This window comes from Hemiscyllium ocellatum, chromosome 7, assembly GCF_020745735.1.
Source record: "Hemiscyllium ocellatum isolate sHemOce1 chromosome 7, sHemOce1.pat.X.cur, whole genome shotgun sequence".
Lineage (NCBI taxonomy): Eukaryota > Metazoa > Chordata > Chondrichthyes > Orectolobiformes > Hemiscylliidae > Hemiscyllium > Hemiscyllium ocellatum.
Window position 1 is genome coordinate 108,185,542 of NC_083407.1, and position 16,908 is coordinate 108,202,449.

Sequence of the window (16,908 nt, forward strand, 5' to 3'; positions counted from 1 at the left end):
CCCTCCCACCCTGTTTGTACTCTCTTCTGTTGGGCAGAAGATAGAGACGTTTGAAAACACGCACCAACAGATTCAAGAACAGCTTCTTCCCTGCTGTTAGCAGTCTTATGAACGGACCTCTCAAAGATGAGTTGATCTTTCTCTACACCTTCTCTGTAGATGAAACACTAAGTTCTCCAATCTGTTCTATTATCCTGAGGCAGGGTATGACTTGTCTGGATCATATGCAAAACAAAACTTTTCACTGTATCTTGGTACATGTGACAGTAATAAAGCAAAGTTTTTTAAAAAAAATCAAAAAGACTAAGTACGGCACTCTGAGGGTTAAATTACCAGAAGGGCTCACACATATTTGTGGTCACATACCTTGGGAACCGGCAGATTCTGGGGTGGTTTGCTTGGGTTTTAAAGCTATTTGGTGGACAGGGTCAGCAAGAGGGTGTTTCCTCAGAGACAGTGAGTCACAAACTGGCCTAGAACTGGAAGGAGGAATCCACCTGAATCCACACACAAAAAAAGGCTGAAACTCGGAACTCTTTGGTGAGAAAGGTGCTGAATTAATTGCTCACTTTACAATTGGAAATGGGAGGAGTTTTCCCAAGGTAGTGGGGGATACTGGGCCTCCTCAGGTACACAGCAGGGCACTGGATGACAGAGTAGGCCGATCCAATCTCCTCTTGTTGCTATAATATTGTTGGAAAAGTCAACTGGAAATAGGCCAATGGCAAGATTGATAGGAGTAAGGGAAGGGGGTCAAATGTCAGCGCTTGTTTGCAGTGCCCAGGAGTCACATTACCTTCAGCGCCAGGGCTTTCCGGGTCTCCGTGGATGTGTCCTTCTGATCCGAGGCCTCCATTTCCTGGGCGACTGGCAGGTAGTCGGCGGGATCGCACACCACGGTCACACGGGCGTGGTTCTTGGCTGCTGCCCTCAGCAACGTCACTCCACCTGGACAGACACAGGCGGTACACAGTCAAGGAGGCAGTTCAATTTCAGAAATGGGTGAGGGGTTTCTGGGTAAAAATACTCTGGATTTCGCATGCCCTGAACCAGACCTGATATCAACAGAGGTTCGCACTGCTAACCCGCCCCAGGAGGCGAATGACTTGTTTCAAATATTTCAAATGAGGTCAGCTCTCCCACAGTTTGTTCAGCTGCTAAAGAGCGGGAAGGGCTGCCTCCCGGTGCTTTCCAGCACTGCTTGTGGGACCATGAGTCCCAACCACCACTCAGCAGATCCCCATATTAATCCGATTCCTCCGGCAATCGATCCTCTGCCCCTCTCCAGTCCAGCCCGCACCCTCATTACTAACCGCCCTGCTGACACGGCCTGCTGTTGAGGCGTTAAAACCAAGGCCCTACGCTGGAGCTGAAACGAATCCCGAAGGCTCGATTTAAAGAGGAAACAAGGGAGCGCACTCTCTTCCCCAGTTGGCTTGGCCAACTCAGCTGACATCACTGAGACGATGTGGTCACTCGATGGCTGCTGAAAGCGTACTGTGTACAATCCACTGCTGCCTACACCCAGTGACTACGTCTCTAAAGTACCTCCCTGGGAGTAAAAGGCCTTTGGGACATTCGGAGGCGGTGCTATATAAATGCACCAAGGGATTTCGTAGAATGGGAGACCACTTATGAGGACAGGGTTCCCAAACAACATTAGGACTCAAAGCAAAACCTACCGATGTCGATCTGCTCCACGGCCTCTGCCATTGTCACGTTTGGAGCTGAAATGGTTTGCACAAATGGGTAGAGGTTACAGGCCACGACCCTGAAGGAGGGAAACAGAATCAAGAAAGGTGGGGATTGGCACGGTCTTGTGGCACCGCGAGATACCTTTCAGTTGGTGCCAACTGCCTCAGCTGGGACCGACAGTCTCGAGATGCACTGGCAGAACTGCGCGGGCAGACAAGGCAGGTTAACCAATGCTGTGCCAGTCACCTCACTGACCTCAGTGCTGGGATGCCAGGGCTCTTTGAGATGTTTGACCAAGGGAGAGAGAGGGCACTCAAGATCACTTCAGTGGGCATGGCCCACCATGTGGCAGAAGACATGCTCTTCTGCCTCATGACTCAGGATAGGCCACTTTACTGTTACGGATAGGTAGCTCAACACCATCAGTGTCACCTTTCTGTCTGACATTCACTGCATTGTCAACGTGCTCTGTGACTGGGCAACAGGAGGGTCAGGACCGTCTGTAAGCGGGGGAGGGGTGAGCTGACTAAGTCTTACGCAAATCAAGTGTGAAAAGGCTCCCACTTTTAAAATACTGGATTCAATTCTGGTCTCCTTCCTATCAGAAGGATGTTGTGAAACTTGAAAGGGTTCAGAAAAAATTTACAAGGATGTTGCCAGGGTTGGAGGATTTGAGCTACAGGGAGAGGCTGAATAAGCTGGGGGTGTTTTCCCTGGAGTGTCGGAGGCTGAGGGGTGACCTTATAGAGGTTTATAAAATCATGAGGGGCATGGATAGGGTAAACAGACAAAGTCTTTTCCCTGGGGTGGGAACTAGAACTAGAGGGCATAGGTTTAGGGTGAGAGGGGAAAAGATTTAAAAGGGACCTGAGGGGTAACTTTTTCAGGCAGAGGGTGGTGCGTGTATGGAATGACTTGCCAGAAGAAGTGGTGGAGATGCATATAATTACAATATTTAAAAGGCATTTGGACATGTACATTGATAGACAGGGTTTAGAGGGAAATAGGCCAAATGAAGGCAGGCAGGACAAGGTCAGTTTAGGAAGCCTGGTTGGCATGGGCAATTCTGGCTGATACGCCCGTTTCCGTGCTGTATGACTCTACAGCACTTGGAATGGTGCCAGCCATTGTGAGGATATTAAGACTACCATCCCGTACATCAGAGTCCCAACGAAGGGAAATCTGCAGATTGTGCAAAATAAAACTATATCTGATCACCGGTCCAGGAGCAGGGGCTCCCTCTGGGCTGAGTACATGCCCGATAGATCACAGGTGGCCCTTAACTGGACAGACGTCTCTGCTAGTGGTAGACCAAGGGTGCATCCATGGTGGCTACAGCACTCTGGACCATGGAACTCACCACCTTGATCTGTGGAGAAAGGGGCACTTTTACCACTCCGCACAGCATCACCATAGGCCATTCCAGCCACTCTAGTGTCAGCTTTCCCCCAGACACCAGGGCAGCTGTGGCGGTGGGACAGCATGGCAGTCATGGCCTATGTGGGCAAAACATGCCCAGGACCAGGACTGGGGGCAATTAGTTTACAACTACCCTTCTCAATATTTATATCCCTCCCAATTTCTGTGTCATCTTCAAACTTGTTGATTATACCCTCTATAGTTAAGTCTAGGTCACTAATGTACACCACAAACAGCAAGGCCCCCAGCACTGGGCCTTGTGGAACCCCAATAGAAACAGATTTCCAATCACCGAAACATCCCTCTACCATCACCCTCTGCTTCCTACCTCTCGGCCAGTTTTGAATTCAAAGCCTTTGATCCCATGGGCTCTTACTATCGTGGCCAGTCTGCCAAGGGGGACTTTACCAAAAGCCTCACTAAAGTGAATATCATCTGCATTACCCTCAGCAATAACCCTGGTTACCTCCGCAAAAAATGTAACAAATTTTTCAACGCATCTATGCCGACTACCCCTGATTAATCTGTGTCTCTCCGGGTGCAAGTGTATTCCGTATGCGAGAATTCACTAATAACCTCCCCACCACAGAGGGTAGACTGACAGACCTGTCATTTCCTGGTCTATCTCTGCCTTTCTTTTCTTAGAAATGGGACAACACTAGCCATTCTCCAGTCCTCTGGCACCTACCTGCAGCTGGAGAGGATTTGGAATGTGCTGCCAGGGCCCGATAGCCTCCCACAACACCCTGGGATACATCTGATCCGAATCGGTAGATTTATCCACTTTTAAGGTTGGTACACCCACTTAGTACCACTTTTCTTTCTATGCTCATTTCCTCTGATATTTCACAGTCCTCCACCCTGATGTCTCCACCAACACTGTCCTTTTCCACTGTGAGGCTAAAGTATTCATTGAGGCCTATGCTCATGTCTCCTGGGTGTACACACAGATTACCTCTGTAGGCCGAGATACTCTTTCCCTAGTTATTCTCTTAATCTTTGTATATTTAAAAACAGCCCTTTAGATTTTCCTTTACTCTGCAGGCCAATGCTTTCTCATACAATCTCTTAGCTTTCCTAAATGCCTTTTTAAACACTCCTACTACTGCTTTGTACTGCTCTCAGGGACTCTGCAGCATTGCACCCTGGGTACCTTGCAAAAGGAACTAAACCACAACACTCCGTACGATGCAATATGAATACAAACAGACAGCGAAGCTGGAGACCCATACGTCCTGAGCACAATCTCACCCAATGCTCAAACAGGATAAAAGGCCGGTGAAGCCAGTTCCTGCTCCCATGCTGCTTTGGGACTTACTGAAGTCATGGAAGGCGCTACAGAAATATAGGCCAAGATTTCTACACATATTACTAAATCTCCAATATCTGTCAGGCTACCTCCTCCCAAAAATAAACATCAGCTGTCAGATCTAACTTATTCATGCCATGTCTCCTTGATGGAGCTAAACGCTCACTAATTTTATCTCAGTGTGCTCACAGGGTGAGCTACAGTGGGTCAGTGGCCCCTGCTAATCTGGAGAGCTGTTTAGCTTCAAGGTCTGTGGCCTGTATCTAATCTAACAATTGCTCAGCGGTCTGACTTCAGGGATTACACAGTAGGGGCATAGGTCAAAGGGCACATGGGGAGGTGTGGGTGGTGGGGTGTGCCTTGATAGATAAGAACAGGAAGAAGGTTAGGCGGATTGGCCGCGCCTAAATTACCCATAGGGTTGGGCAGACTAGGTGGGCTAGCCATGGGAAATGCAGGGTTACAGTGACAGGCTAAGGAGGTGGGATGCCGTTTGGAGGGTCAGTGTGAACTCAATGGGCCGAACGGCCAGCCTCCACACTGCTGGGATTCTATGATTGTGAGGTTCATGAATGCTGTTAAGCTGCTACAGTCAGTGATTGATGACAATGGAATTGCCCTGCTGGGGTGGAAGGGGTACAACACGGTACAATTCACCCTGGCTCCAGACACGGTAACTCTCTTGCCTTGGAGACTTCATAGCGCAGACTGAAGCTCCACACGTCGGCAGTGGTCCCTGCACTCACTCGGCTGATGCCTGAAGCTGTACCTGGTTTGCCAGCCGGCTTTGTACACACCCAAGACTCTGGGCTCTGGTCTGGGGAGATGAGGCCCTGGCTGATTACTTATGAGGGGAGAGTGCCGGGCACTGACCCGCACCCTGATGAGAGTGTGGCTGGCCTCATCGGAATAGCAAGCCCTCGAGTGAAGCAGCTGCGAGTTAGGGCAGGGCTGACAGAGGCGAGGGTTCGAGTGGGAAGAGGCAGCTCCCCTCCCCAGAAGGAGGGGGATATGGTGCGTGTATGGAATGAGCTGCCAGAGGAAGCAGGGGAGGCTGGTACAATTCCAATAGTTAAAAGGCACCTGGATGGGAACGTGAATAGGATGGGTTGAGAGGAATATGGGCCACGTGCTGGCAAATGGGACTAAGTTAACTTAGGATAGCTGGTCGGCATGGACGAGATAGACCAAAGGGTCTGTTTCCGTGCCGTATGACTCTCAAGAGGTACAAGCCCACTCCTCCTCTCCTTCCAGGGAAAGAGAGTGGCTGCCTTACCTTATCATGCTGAAACCGAGCTTTTTGATGTCGGACATGTCTTCAGGAATGTTCCGCGCCAAGATACCTGGATGGCAGGAACGTGGGAAAGAAAGACAAAAAGAAAATGGACTCTTGAAGTATCTCCACATGACGCCAGTTCACACTTAGCCTTTTAAACACGGGAGGGGAATGACGGATACGCTGGCTCTCCGCAGGGCCCCGCATCCCAGGGCAACGGGGAAGCTATTCCTTCATAAGAGGCAGAGAAATCTCTCATTCTGTTCCCGGCCTTGCCCAGTCAGGCTAGTGGGCTACCCTGCTACACGGCCCACTACACAACCCAGTCCCTGTTTACACCAGAGGCCTCACAGTGTCACACCCTGCACTAGACACAGATTCTGGGCCCAATGAACATCAATGTGGTCAGCACAGGTCTTTGGAAAATCATTAAGGGATGGAGAGGGGGCCACAAGTGTCAGTGACCACTCCACTGGATGGCTCCCCTCTGTGGAGTGCCTACCTGGTGCCCACAGCCATCATAACCACCTCCCCCTTTAGCTGTGAAGCCGCCACAAGAAGCTTCCAATGGGTTGGTCTCAAGGTGGAGGGGGTCTCAGGCTCAAGGTCAGTCACTGCCCCACGCAAGAGGAGAGTGAGTCGCAAGTAGATTTGGTTGGCAGCGCTGTCCTCTCAATCTTCAGCCCGCTTGCATTCAAAGCAACAGGGTTCAAGTTCAGAAGTCGGGAGGCCTTGCTGCAGCTGTCCAGGCTCTGGGTGAGACCAGACCCGGAGAACTGTGTGCAGTTCTGGTCTCCATGTCTTGGAAAGGAATATACCAGCCATTGAGAGAATGCAGAGGGCGATGGCAGGACTGTCCCGTGAGGAGAGATTTGTTTGACTGGGCCTAGAGTTTAGAAGGATGCAATTTATATATACAAAGGGTGGCACCATGGCTCACTGGCTAGTACTGCTGTCTCACACCAGAGACCAGGTTCGATTCTAGGCGACTGTCTGTGTGGAGCTTGTATCTGTGCGGGGTTCCTCCAGGTGCTCTGGTCTCCTCCCACCATCCAAAGATGTGCAGGTCAGGCGGATTGGTCATGGGAAGTTACCCATAGTGCCCAGGGATGTGCAGGCTAGACGGGTTAGCCATGGGAAATGCAGGGTGACAGGGGTGGGACTGAGTGGGAAGCACTGTAGCAATTCTATGAAAATTCTGACAGGGCTGGACAGGGGAGACGCAGGAAGGTTATTTGCCCTGGTTGAGGAGTCTAGTATCAGGGAACACACTCTAAGGGTTGTGAAGCTGTGGGATTCTCTACCACAGTAGGCAGGGGAGACCAATTCAATGAATACATTCAAGGAAGAGATTAAAGGCATCAAAAGGTATGGGAACAAAGTGGGAATATGCTGCTGATGTAGAGGATCAGCCATGCTGACATTAAACAGCAGAGCAGCCTGAAAGGGCCGAACGGCCTGGTTTCTATTCCGTGACATACAGAGCCCAGTCTGTGCTGCAGGTGAACTCTCACTGCAGCCCCACTGAGGCACAGGCGCCGCTGGGCTCCGCAAAGTTACCAGAGGCTGCACACTGTCAACAGCCACCCCGCCTCTAGCTAATAACGATTAACGTTACCAACGTCCAGCCGACGTTCCCCAGGCCCCGCGCAATCTCTCACCTCCATGAACAGCAGGATGTAGGGTCTTCACTCTGCCGCCCAACATTTCGGGGAAGCCGGTAATCTCTGACACATCCCTTGGCAAGGGAAACAAACAGCGACATCTTAGTTTCTCGTGACAAACAGGGGGGAAGGGCTGCTGCGTGCCACAGGCACACTCAGCTCACAGAGTGCCCATCTTACACACAACATGACCAACCGGGCTGAGAAGAACAGCAACACTGACACATTGTGGGCAGCACGGTGGCACAGTGGTTAGCACTGCTGCCTCACAGCGCCTGAGACCCGGGTTCAATTCCCACCTCAGGCGACTGACTGTGTGGAGTTTGCACGTTCTCCCCGTGTCTACGTGGGTTTCCTCTGGGTGCTCCGGTTTCCTCCCACAGTCCAAAGATGTGCGGGTCAGGTGAATTGGCCATGCTAAATTGCCCCTAGTGTTAGGTAAGGGGTAAATGTAGGGGGTATGGGTGGGTTGCGCTTCGGCGGGTCGGTGTGGACTTGTTGGGCCGAAGGGCCTGTTTCCACACTAAGTAATCTAATCTATAATCTATAAATCTATAATTATGTGACCGGCCCAGAACACGACTGAACCCCGATGCTGCTGAGATGCAAATACAGAGGGGTTTGAGACACCTCTGACTAGAGCAACCCCAGGCTTGACTGTTATGTGATCATCCTCAATTTTCTCTTTTTTGGAAGGTGAGTTTGACCCTGCCCTGGTCTTGGGATGACTTTACTCACAGAGTCTGCCAGTGTCCAACTGTGTCAGAGATAGGACAAGCCACTAGGCCTGGGTGCTGTCTGGCAAAGTACTGATAAAGGGGGGATATTGCTCAGGGACCTTGGGCATGCCCTTCTGCCAGGGCACTGTGAACATGGAAAACAAGTTAGAAACATCTCTCACCGGTCACTGTCCCGGGAGAGGCTCGGCCAGCTAACAGGAATCCCTGAGCTACAACCACAGTGTGCAAACATATCTTTGGGAAAAGCAGCAGCATTTTATTTCTAATCACACCCATGTGGATTCCATCTGGATGCATCACGGTCTGGTACAGCAACTACTCCGCCCAGAATTGTAAGAAACAACAGAGAGCTGTGTACACAGCCCAATCCTTCACACAAGATAACCTTCCATCCACTGACTCCATCTATACGTCCGGCTGCCGTGGCCAAACACCTAACATAATCAAAGACCCCTCCCAGCCCGGTTATTATCTCTTCCAACCTCTGCCATCGCGTAGAAGATACAAAATCTTAAATGCACATACCAACAGATTCAAGAACAGCTTCTTCCCTGCTGTTATTAAGACCTCTGAATGGACCTCTGAAATTTTAAATTTAATGCTGATCTCGCTCTTTGTTCACCTTCTCTGCAGCCGTAACATCGTATTCCTCACTCTGATCTATTACCCTCATGCACTGTGTATGGTATGACCTGCCCATGCTGCACGCAAAACAAAACTTTTCACTGTACCTAGACAATAATAAATCAAATCAAATCACTAACTGGAATCATCGGTGCTGGGTCCACTACTTTTTGTCATTTATAACAAGGATTTGGATATGAACATTGGAGGTATAGTTAGTAAGTTTGCAGACGACACCATAATTGGAGGTGTAATGGACAGCGGTTACCTCAGATTACAACGGGATCTTGATCAGATGGGCCAATGGACTAAGGAGCGGCAAATGGAATTTAATTTAGGTAAATGCGAGGGGCTGCGTTTTGGGAAAGCAAATCTTAGCAGGACTTATACACTTAATGGTAAGGTCCTAGGGAGTGCTGCCGAACACAGAAACCTTGGAGTGCAGGTTCATTGCTCCTTGAAAGTAGACTCAAAGATAGGATAGTGAAAAAAGCATTTTGTAAGCTTTCCTTTATTGGTCAGAGTATTGAGTACGGGAGGTCATGTTGCAGCTGTAGAGGACATTGGTTAGACCACTGTTGGAATATTGCATGCAATTCTGGTCTCTTTCCTATGTGAAACTTGAAATGGTTCAGAAAAGATTTCCAAGGATGTTGCCAGGGTTGGAGGATTTGAGCTATAGGGTGAGGCTGGGAGCTGTTTTCCCTGGAGCATCGAAGGCTGAGGGTTGACCTGATAGAGGTTTACAAAATCATAAGGGAGTATGGATAGGATAAACAAAGTCTTTTCCCTGGGCTGGGGGAGTCCAGAACTAGAGGACATCGGTTTAGGGTGAGAGGGGAAAGATATAAAAAGGACAAAGTTGTAACTTTTTCATGCAGAGGATTGTGCGTGTGTGGAATGAGCTGCCAGAGGAAGTGGTGGAGGCTGGTATAATTGCAACATTTAAAAGGCATCTGGATGGGTACATGAATAGGAAGGGTTTAGAGGGATATGGGCCAAGTGCTGGCAAATGGGGCTACATTAAGTTGGGATATCTGGTTGGCATGGACTAATTGGACCAAAGGGTCTGTTTATATGATTTGACAGCCACTGATGTCATCCTGGGAACAGCAGCCAATTTGCTTGTACCCTCCCGCTAACAGCAGTGCCATAATGAGCAGATAATCAGTTTAATTGACATTGGTTGAGGGATAAATATTGTGAGGACAACGTGCCTGCAATTCTTTGAAATACTGAGACCTTCGACACCCAGACTAACTTGACCGAAAGCCATCAAGGTCTTGGTTCGATATCCTGGCAGAAAGCAGCATTTTTGACAGGGCAGGTAAGCCCATGCCTTGAAAACATATCCTTGCTCCAAAAGCTATCCAATTTGCAAGAAATCTGCCCAGAACAAATAACGCTTTCTTGTGCATCAGGATCCCCGTGCACCCACTGTAGCGGACTGTTCCTTCCTCAGCTCCAGGTATGTGTTGCGAAGGGAGCTGATGGATCCCAGCAACAATTACAATCGAGACAATGCAGCCAAGGAAGGATTTGTTCTGCAGATCGTTTCAGACCCGATATTTTTCAAAGAGCCACCCCATTTCCTCCCAGTCCTCCTCCTCCTCTTGCACCATAAGCCTGAACAGCATTTCCCATCTCGCTTCACCCGATGTCTTTTTGAAGGTTAGCGATGATGTCACTTGTGTTGATCCAATGTTGATCATTCAATATCTCCTCAATTCATGTATTCTCAGGAGCACACGGATCCACGTAGTTCCACATACTGAGCAGATATCTCAGTGACCCAGTGCGGGGACCACCAGAAGAAGAAATAACTTTTTTTATTTGTTCATGGAGTGTGGGCATCACTGGCTCAGCCCAGTATTTATTGGCCATCCCTCGCTGCCCAAAGTATAATTTAGAGTCAAGTACAGAGGAACTTCTATTATCTGAAGGGCATGGCAGTGAATATTTTGTTTGGTTGATCGAATTCTGGATAATCGAATGCCAGATAACATAGTTTAGCCAAGCATTAGGAGCTTGCAATCTCATTGGACAGTCCGATATTCAGATAACTGAATGCCGGATAATCGAGGTTCCTCTGTACATTACTCTGGGTCTGGTGTTATATGTTGGATCAGAGCAGGTAAAGGTGACAGATTTCCTTCCCTGAACGGCATTAGTGAACCAGATGGGGTTTTACAGCAATCGACATTCGTTACAAAGTTGTCACTTAGTTTCAGCCTTTTCGGTCTTGATGGGGATTTGAATCCACGTTCCCAGAACATTACCTTGCGCCTCTGGATTTCTACTCTCGTGACAGTGTAACCACAGCAACGCTACCTGACCTCCCACGAGAAAATTGACAAAATCATTTATGTTTTTCAAGCTCAAAACCTTAATCATCGTCCTTTTCTACATTATAACAGGCTATACACCAGAGTAAACTGATGCTGCAAATCGTGTTGGGATTCCTCAAGGTTGTGAAAGGTTAATTATAATTTTTTTAAAAAAACTAATTGATTTGATTTAATTAATTGAAAAATGTCTAATCCGAATGTAATCATTTGAATATCTAAGGATTAACTCGAAGTAACGACGTTACTCCAATGGTATGTCAACATTTTGATTTAATCGCCCGTCTTTGGCCTTCTCTGTCTTGAGCAGGGAGCGCGTAAAGAGAGACGTGGCATTAATAAAAAATGTTACAATACCAACCCTTTGGCCCCCATCACTTACCGGACAGCGAAACCAGCCTCCCGCAGAGTCTTGGCTGTTCCACCAGATGCAACAAGAGACAGGTCCAAGGAAACCAGGCGTTTGGCAAAGTCCAACAAGCTAGTCTTATCTGAGACACTCAACAAGGCTGCCAGAGAAAATCAGTGTCAAAGTCACAAGCAGGCAAACTCTAGAAAAGATTAAACAGCAGAGATACTGGGAGGGGTGTTGGCGGGATATGCCTCAATATCCATCCCAAATAAAAATCGTCCAATCTCAGGTTTGAATTAATCAACGCACCCCTCCTGATCTCAATAGAAAGCTTGGGGGGGATGGGGGGATCTCCAGATTTGTACTCCCCTTTGTGTGTGCAAATGTCTCCTGACAGCGTTTGAGGATTCCAGCTGAAACTTGCCCCAGGAGGCAGGTTTCCTCCAGATACTCCGGTTTCTTCCCACAGTCCAAACCTATTCTAAAAGATGACAGACTTAACAGTCTAGGTTTGTTCACTATATCATTTCAGTGGCATTTTGTTATAAATTCTGTGTCTTATGGGCCTGCTTCACAACCACCTGATGAAGGAGCAGCGCTCCGAAAGCCAGTGCTTCCAAATAAACCTATTCGACTATATAACCTGGTGTTGTATGATTTTTAACTTAGTCCAAAGATGTGCAGGTTAGGTGGAGTGGCTGCGTTAAATCGCCCACAGTGTCCAGGCATGTGCAGATTAGGTGGGAAATGCATGGTGACAGAGATAGGGTAAGACGGTGGGTCTGGGTGGGATGCTGTTTGGAGGGTTGGTGTGGACTCGATGGGCTGAATAGCCCGCGTCCAAGTTGTAGGGATTCTATCATCTCTCTCACAATAAAGACCAATATTCCCTTTTGTTTTCTTAAATCACTTGCCATGCCAATGTGCTGGACATTTGGGATTCACACTAAAGAAATCCGGATCGCTCTATCCTGCTCTCCATACAAAAGGCCTTTACGGGGAGGGGTCAGGACTTCATCCCATTGCCCACTGTATCCCCGCGCCCACCCCTCCCCATGCCACTACTTCCTCACACTCTCCCCGGACTAATCCATGGAAACTCTGCAAACTCCTTCACCTTTCAATGTAGCTGCAACCCCACTCCCAGGAAAAACTGTTTCGCCTCCCCCGGGGATAACCTTCGCAAACGCCCTCTGCCCTTTTGCGGGGTGGGAGGTAAAGCTGTACAAACTACCGAATCCCAGGAAAGGAAACTGGGAAGGGGGTAAAACATGCAATCACCCCCCTCCTCCGTGTGTGTGTGGTGTGTGGCGGAGGTAAAACGTGCAATCGCCCCCTCCTCCCTGAGTGTGTGTGGGGGGGGGGTAAAACATGCAATTTCCCCCGCCTCCCTGAGTGTGTCTGTGAGGGGTAAAACATGCAATCTCCCCCTCCTCCCTGAGTGTGTGTGGGGGGGTAAAACATGCAATCTCCCCCTCCTCCCTGAGTGTGTGTGGGGGGGGGTAAAACATGCAATCTCCCCCTCCTCCCTGAGTGTGTGTAGGGGGGGGTAAAACATGCAATCTCCCCCTCCTCCCTCTGTGTGTGTGTGTGTGGGGGGGGGGGGGGGTAAAACATGCAATCGTCCCCTACTCCTCCCAGGCGTAAACCTTCCCCAGGGGAGAATTGTACAAACTCTGTCCCCACCTAACCTGGGAGCTAACTCTGCACTCGTATCCCCGGGGAGGGCTTTAAAACATGCAAACTCCCTAAGTGAAGGTAAACCGTGCAAACTCTCTCTCTCTCTCCCCCGCAGCCTCCCCCCCTTCCTATAATTTCCGATGCACGGTCGGCTTTAGTCTTGTACCGAGCTCCCCGGGGGCCATTCCGGCTGCAGTGCCCGCTCCTCGCTGCGCTCCGACCGGATCCACGCCGCTGGGCGGAGCCGCCAAACAGCGGAAGAGACTGTTCCTTTGCCTCCTCCTCCTCCTGTGTTGTGTGTATGTGTGAGAGAGAGAGAGCACAGCAAGAGGCCAGGCAGTGGGAGGGAGAGAGAGACTCCTCTGACCAGGTTCACATCCTTTCCCAAAGAGCACTAGCAGTAAAAAGCCCTGCACTTCACAAGTACATGGACGCAGTGTGCTCATGGTGTGCCCATCTCCAGGCACAGCAAGATCCCACAAGTTGCTGGTGGCCTGTCTGCCTGCTTGCCCTGGGACTATCCCAGTTCTCCTTGGTCTGGGGAGCTCCAGGATTTGTTTTTCAACGGAGAAGGAAATCATCAGGATTTAAGGGCGGGGTGCCGGAAATCTGAGGTGCAAATTCAGGAGATTCTCCACAGCAGGTGTGAGGAGGGACAAAAGCCTGTTGGTTGAATCTTACACTTGTTTTTCCGCTCAATGCCCAGCCGCCTCAGGTTTTGTTTTTGGAGAGTCTTTTTTTTTCACTGCGAGCTCTGTTGAATTTATTGTCATGTGTACCGAGGCACAGTAAAAAGCTTTGTCTTGTGAGCAATACCAGTAGGTCACAGAGTTAAGTAGCAGAGATAGTAAATAATAGGTAAACAGCAGCAAAAACCAAAACACAGGTACAGGTGAATGTTTGGAGTTTGTGAGTCCATTCAGTATTCCAACAACAGTAGGGTAGAAACTGTTTTGAAACCGGCTGGTGCGTGTCCAGGCTTCTGTACCTTCTCCCTTATGGTAGAGGTTGTAGAAAAACATTGCCAGGGTGGAATGGGTCTTTGAGAATGCTGGTGGCCTTTCCTTGACAGCGGGCCTGGTAGATGGATTCTATAGATGGGAGGTTGGTCTTTGTGATTGTCTGGGCCGAGTTCACCACTCTCTAACCGCCTCACGCCTTGAATGCTACAGTTGCCATTCCAGGTATTGATACATCATTTCTTGCCGTATCTTATCAAATTTGCCTCACTAGCTACAGCCTCAACACTGTAGCATTCCCCCTCACTTGATTCCAGCACCATCTTCCTGGTGTGAGGTAGCTGCCTGGAGGAGTGCCCAGCACCATGGGATAAAATCCTTCTCCACTGCACCGGTATCTTTGCTCTCTCTCTCTCTCTCTCTCTCTGCTTCAGTTCCCACCTCCCACCAAGGCTCAAGCTCTATCGCTCTCACTAATCTGCATCATCTTCCCTCCATCACTGTCACCCACCCCAACCCTCGACACCACATGCCCTCTGTGCACTCACTACATGTCTCACTCACTCAGGGCACCTCCTCGCCTGCACCAACGGCTGCGCCACCCACTTTCATCGCCATTAATACCCGCCTCTGTCTCTCATTCCAGGGGGGGAAAGCAGCCCCCAACACGGCAGAAAAATATAGATCATAGAGCAGCACTGCACAGTACAGGCCCTTTGGCCCTTGATGTTGTGCTAGCCTTTGATCTTACTCCACATCTTTCCTATAATGAGGCAACCAAAACTGAATACAATATTCCAAATGTGGTCTAACCAGGAATCAATAGAACTGCAGCATAACCTCGCGGCTCTTAAACTCAATTCCATTGTTTAATGCACGTCGATGCACCATACGCCTTTTTAACAACCATATCAACTTAGGTGGCAACTTTGAGGGATCTATGGACATGGACTCCGAGATCTCTCTGTTCCTCCACACTGCCAAGAATTCTGCCTTTGACCCTGTATCCTGTATTCAAATTTGACCTTCCAAAGTGAATGACTTCACGTTTTTCCAGGTTGAACTCCATCTGCCATTTCCCAGCCCAGTTCTACATCCTGTCAATGTCTCGTTGCAACCTACAACAGCCCTCCACACTATCCAGAACTCCACCAACCTTCATGTCAACAGCAAACTTACTAACCCACCCTTCCACTTCCTCATCCAATAGAAATTACAAAGAGCAGAGATCCCAGAACAGATCCCTGTGGAACACCACTGGTCACCGAGCTCCAGGCTAAATACCTTCCATCTACCACCACCCTCCGTCTTCTATGGGCCAGCCAATTCTGTATCCAGACAAACAGGTTTCCCTGTATCCCACGCCTCCCTACTTTCTGAATGAGCCTACTCTGGAGAGCCTTATCGAACACCTTTGCTATCATACACCACAACTACTGATCTACCTTCATCAACTAGTTTTGTCACATCCGCAAAGAATTCAACAAGATTTGTGAGGAATGACCTGCCCCTCACAAAGCCATGCTGACTATCTGTAATCGAACTATGGTTTTCCAAGTAATCCTAAATCCTGACTCTCAGAATCCTCTCCAATACTTCGCACACCAAAGACACAGACTGACTGGCCTGTAATTCCCAGGATTATGCCTATAGCCCTTAATATAGCCCTTAATTAGAATTATCTCCTGAGTTCCTTTCTTGAACAAGGGAATAACATTTACCACTCTCCAGTCATCTGGCACTACTCCATGTAAGAGTCAGGTCAGGTGGCAGGCTGCCCTGTGTTTGGTTCCGCACCCCTCGTGAGACCATCCTGACACTGACTGTCTCCCTGTGCAGCTGACTGACTGTGTCCGAGTCCCTAGGCTGATATTGGAGGCTGTCCCTGCATTGCTGTGCCAGGACATCGCCCCCACTCTGAGTGAAGGCTTACCCTCCTTGACTTGACTGAGGACTGCTAACAGCTAGGACAAGCTTGTGTCTGCCCTAAACAGCAAGGCGAGGCAGCAGCACTGGGAGCCAGGTATCTCTGGCTGAGGAGGCAAGGTGCAAACGAACCAGGCCAGGCAGGGACACTGTGCACACCCAGGCTCAGAGAGTGAGTGTGCACTATGTCAGTGAGGGAGGAGCCTAGAGGTGCAGCCTAGTCCAGTCCCTGAGCTGGGAGTGTGTCCCTGACCACACAGTGTCCTTTCTGCAGCATTACAGTGAGAGTTCCCAGTGTAGCCCAAGGTGTGGCTCTGAGATGCAGAAACCTCCTGTAAACGGATCGCGGATGTGCCACAAAGGTTCTCAGAGGCTGGTACAGGTTGGATGTCAATGTTCATGGACGTGGGCTGTGTGTGGCTGGTGCCCGTGGAGCCTGCCGTGAGATGTCAGTGCCCAACATAGAGGTCCTTTGGTCACAAGGTACCCTCTCTGACTTCCATAGCAACACCATAAGACATAGGAGTGGAAGTAAGGCCATTCGGCCCATCGAGTCCACTCTGCCATTCAATCATGGCTGATGGGCATTTCAACTCCACTTACCAGTGTTCTCCCCGTAGCCCTTAATTCCTTGAGACAACAAGAATCTATCAATCTCTGCCTTGAAGACATTTAGCGTCCCGGCCTCCACTGCACCCTGTGGCAATGAATTCCACAGGCCCACCACTCTCTGGCTGAAGAAATGTCTCCGCATTTCTGTTCTGAATTTACTCCCTCTAATTCTAAGGCTGTGTCCACGGGTCCTAGTCTCCTCGCCTAATGGAAACAATTTTCCTAGCGTCCACCCTTTCCAAGCCATATATTATTTTGTACGTCTCTATTAAGTCTCCACGTTTGGTAAGTTAGGAAGCTGAATATT

General features: G+C 49.4%; 1 protein-coding gene across 1 annotated transcript in view; it reads right to left on the bottom strand.

Annotated features, from left to right (window-relative positions):
* Positions 1 to 13,397, bottom strand: part of atic (5-aminoimidazole-4-carboxamide ribonucleotide formyltransferase/IMP cyclohydrolase) — a 37,403-nt gene extending 24,006 nt beyond the window's left edge. Inside the window, exons 1-6 of the mRNA XM_060828097.1 lie at positions 13,271 to 13,397; positions 11,455 to 11,581; positions 7,361 to 7,437; positions 5,700 to 5,766; positions 1,683 to 1,771; positions 797 to 948 (exon numbers count right to left, since the gene is read on the bottom strand). Coding sequence (XP_060684080.1) covers positions 797 to 948; positions 1,683 to 1,771; positions 5,700 to 5,766; positions 7,361 to 7,437; positions 11,455 to 11,581; positions 13,271 to 13,289 — 531 coding nt within the window. The 5' untranslated portion in view covers positions 13,290 to 13,397. The remainder of the gene's footprint in view (positions 1 to 796; positions 949 to 1,682; positions 1,772 to 5,699; positions 5,767 to 7,360; positions 7,438 to 11,454; positions 11,582 to 13,270) is intronic.
* Between the last annotated feature and the right edge of the window lie 3,511 nt (positions 13,398 to 16,908).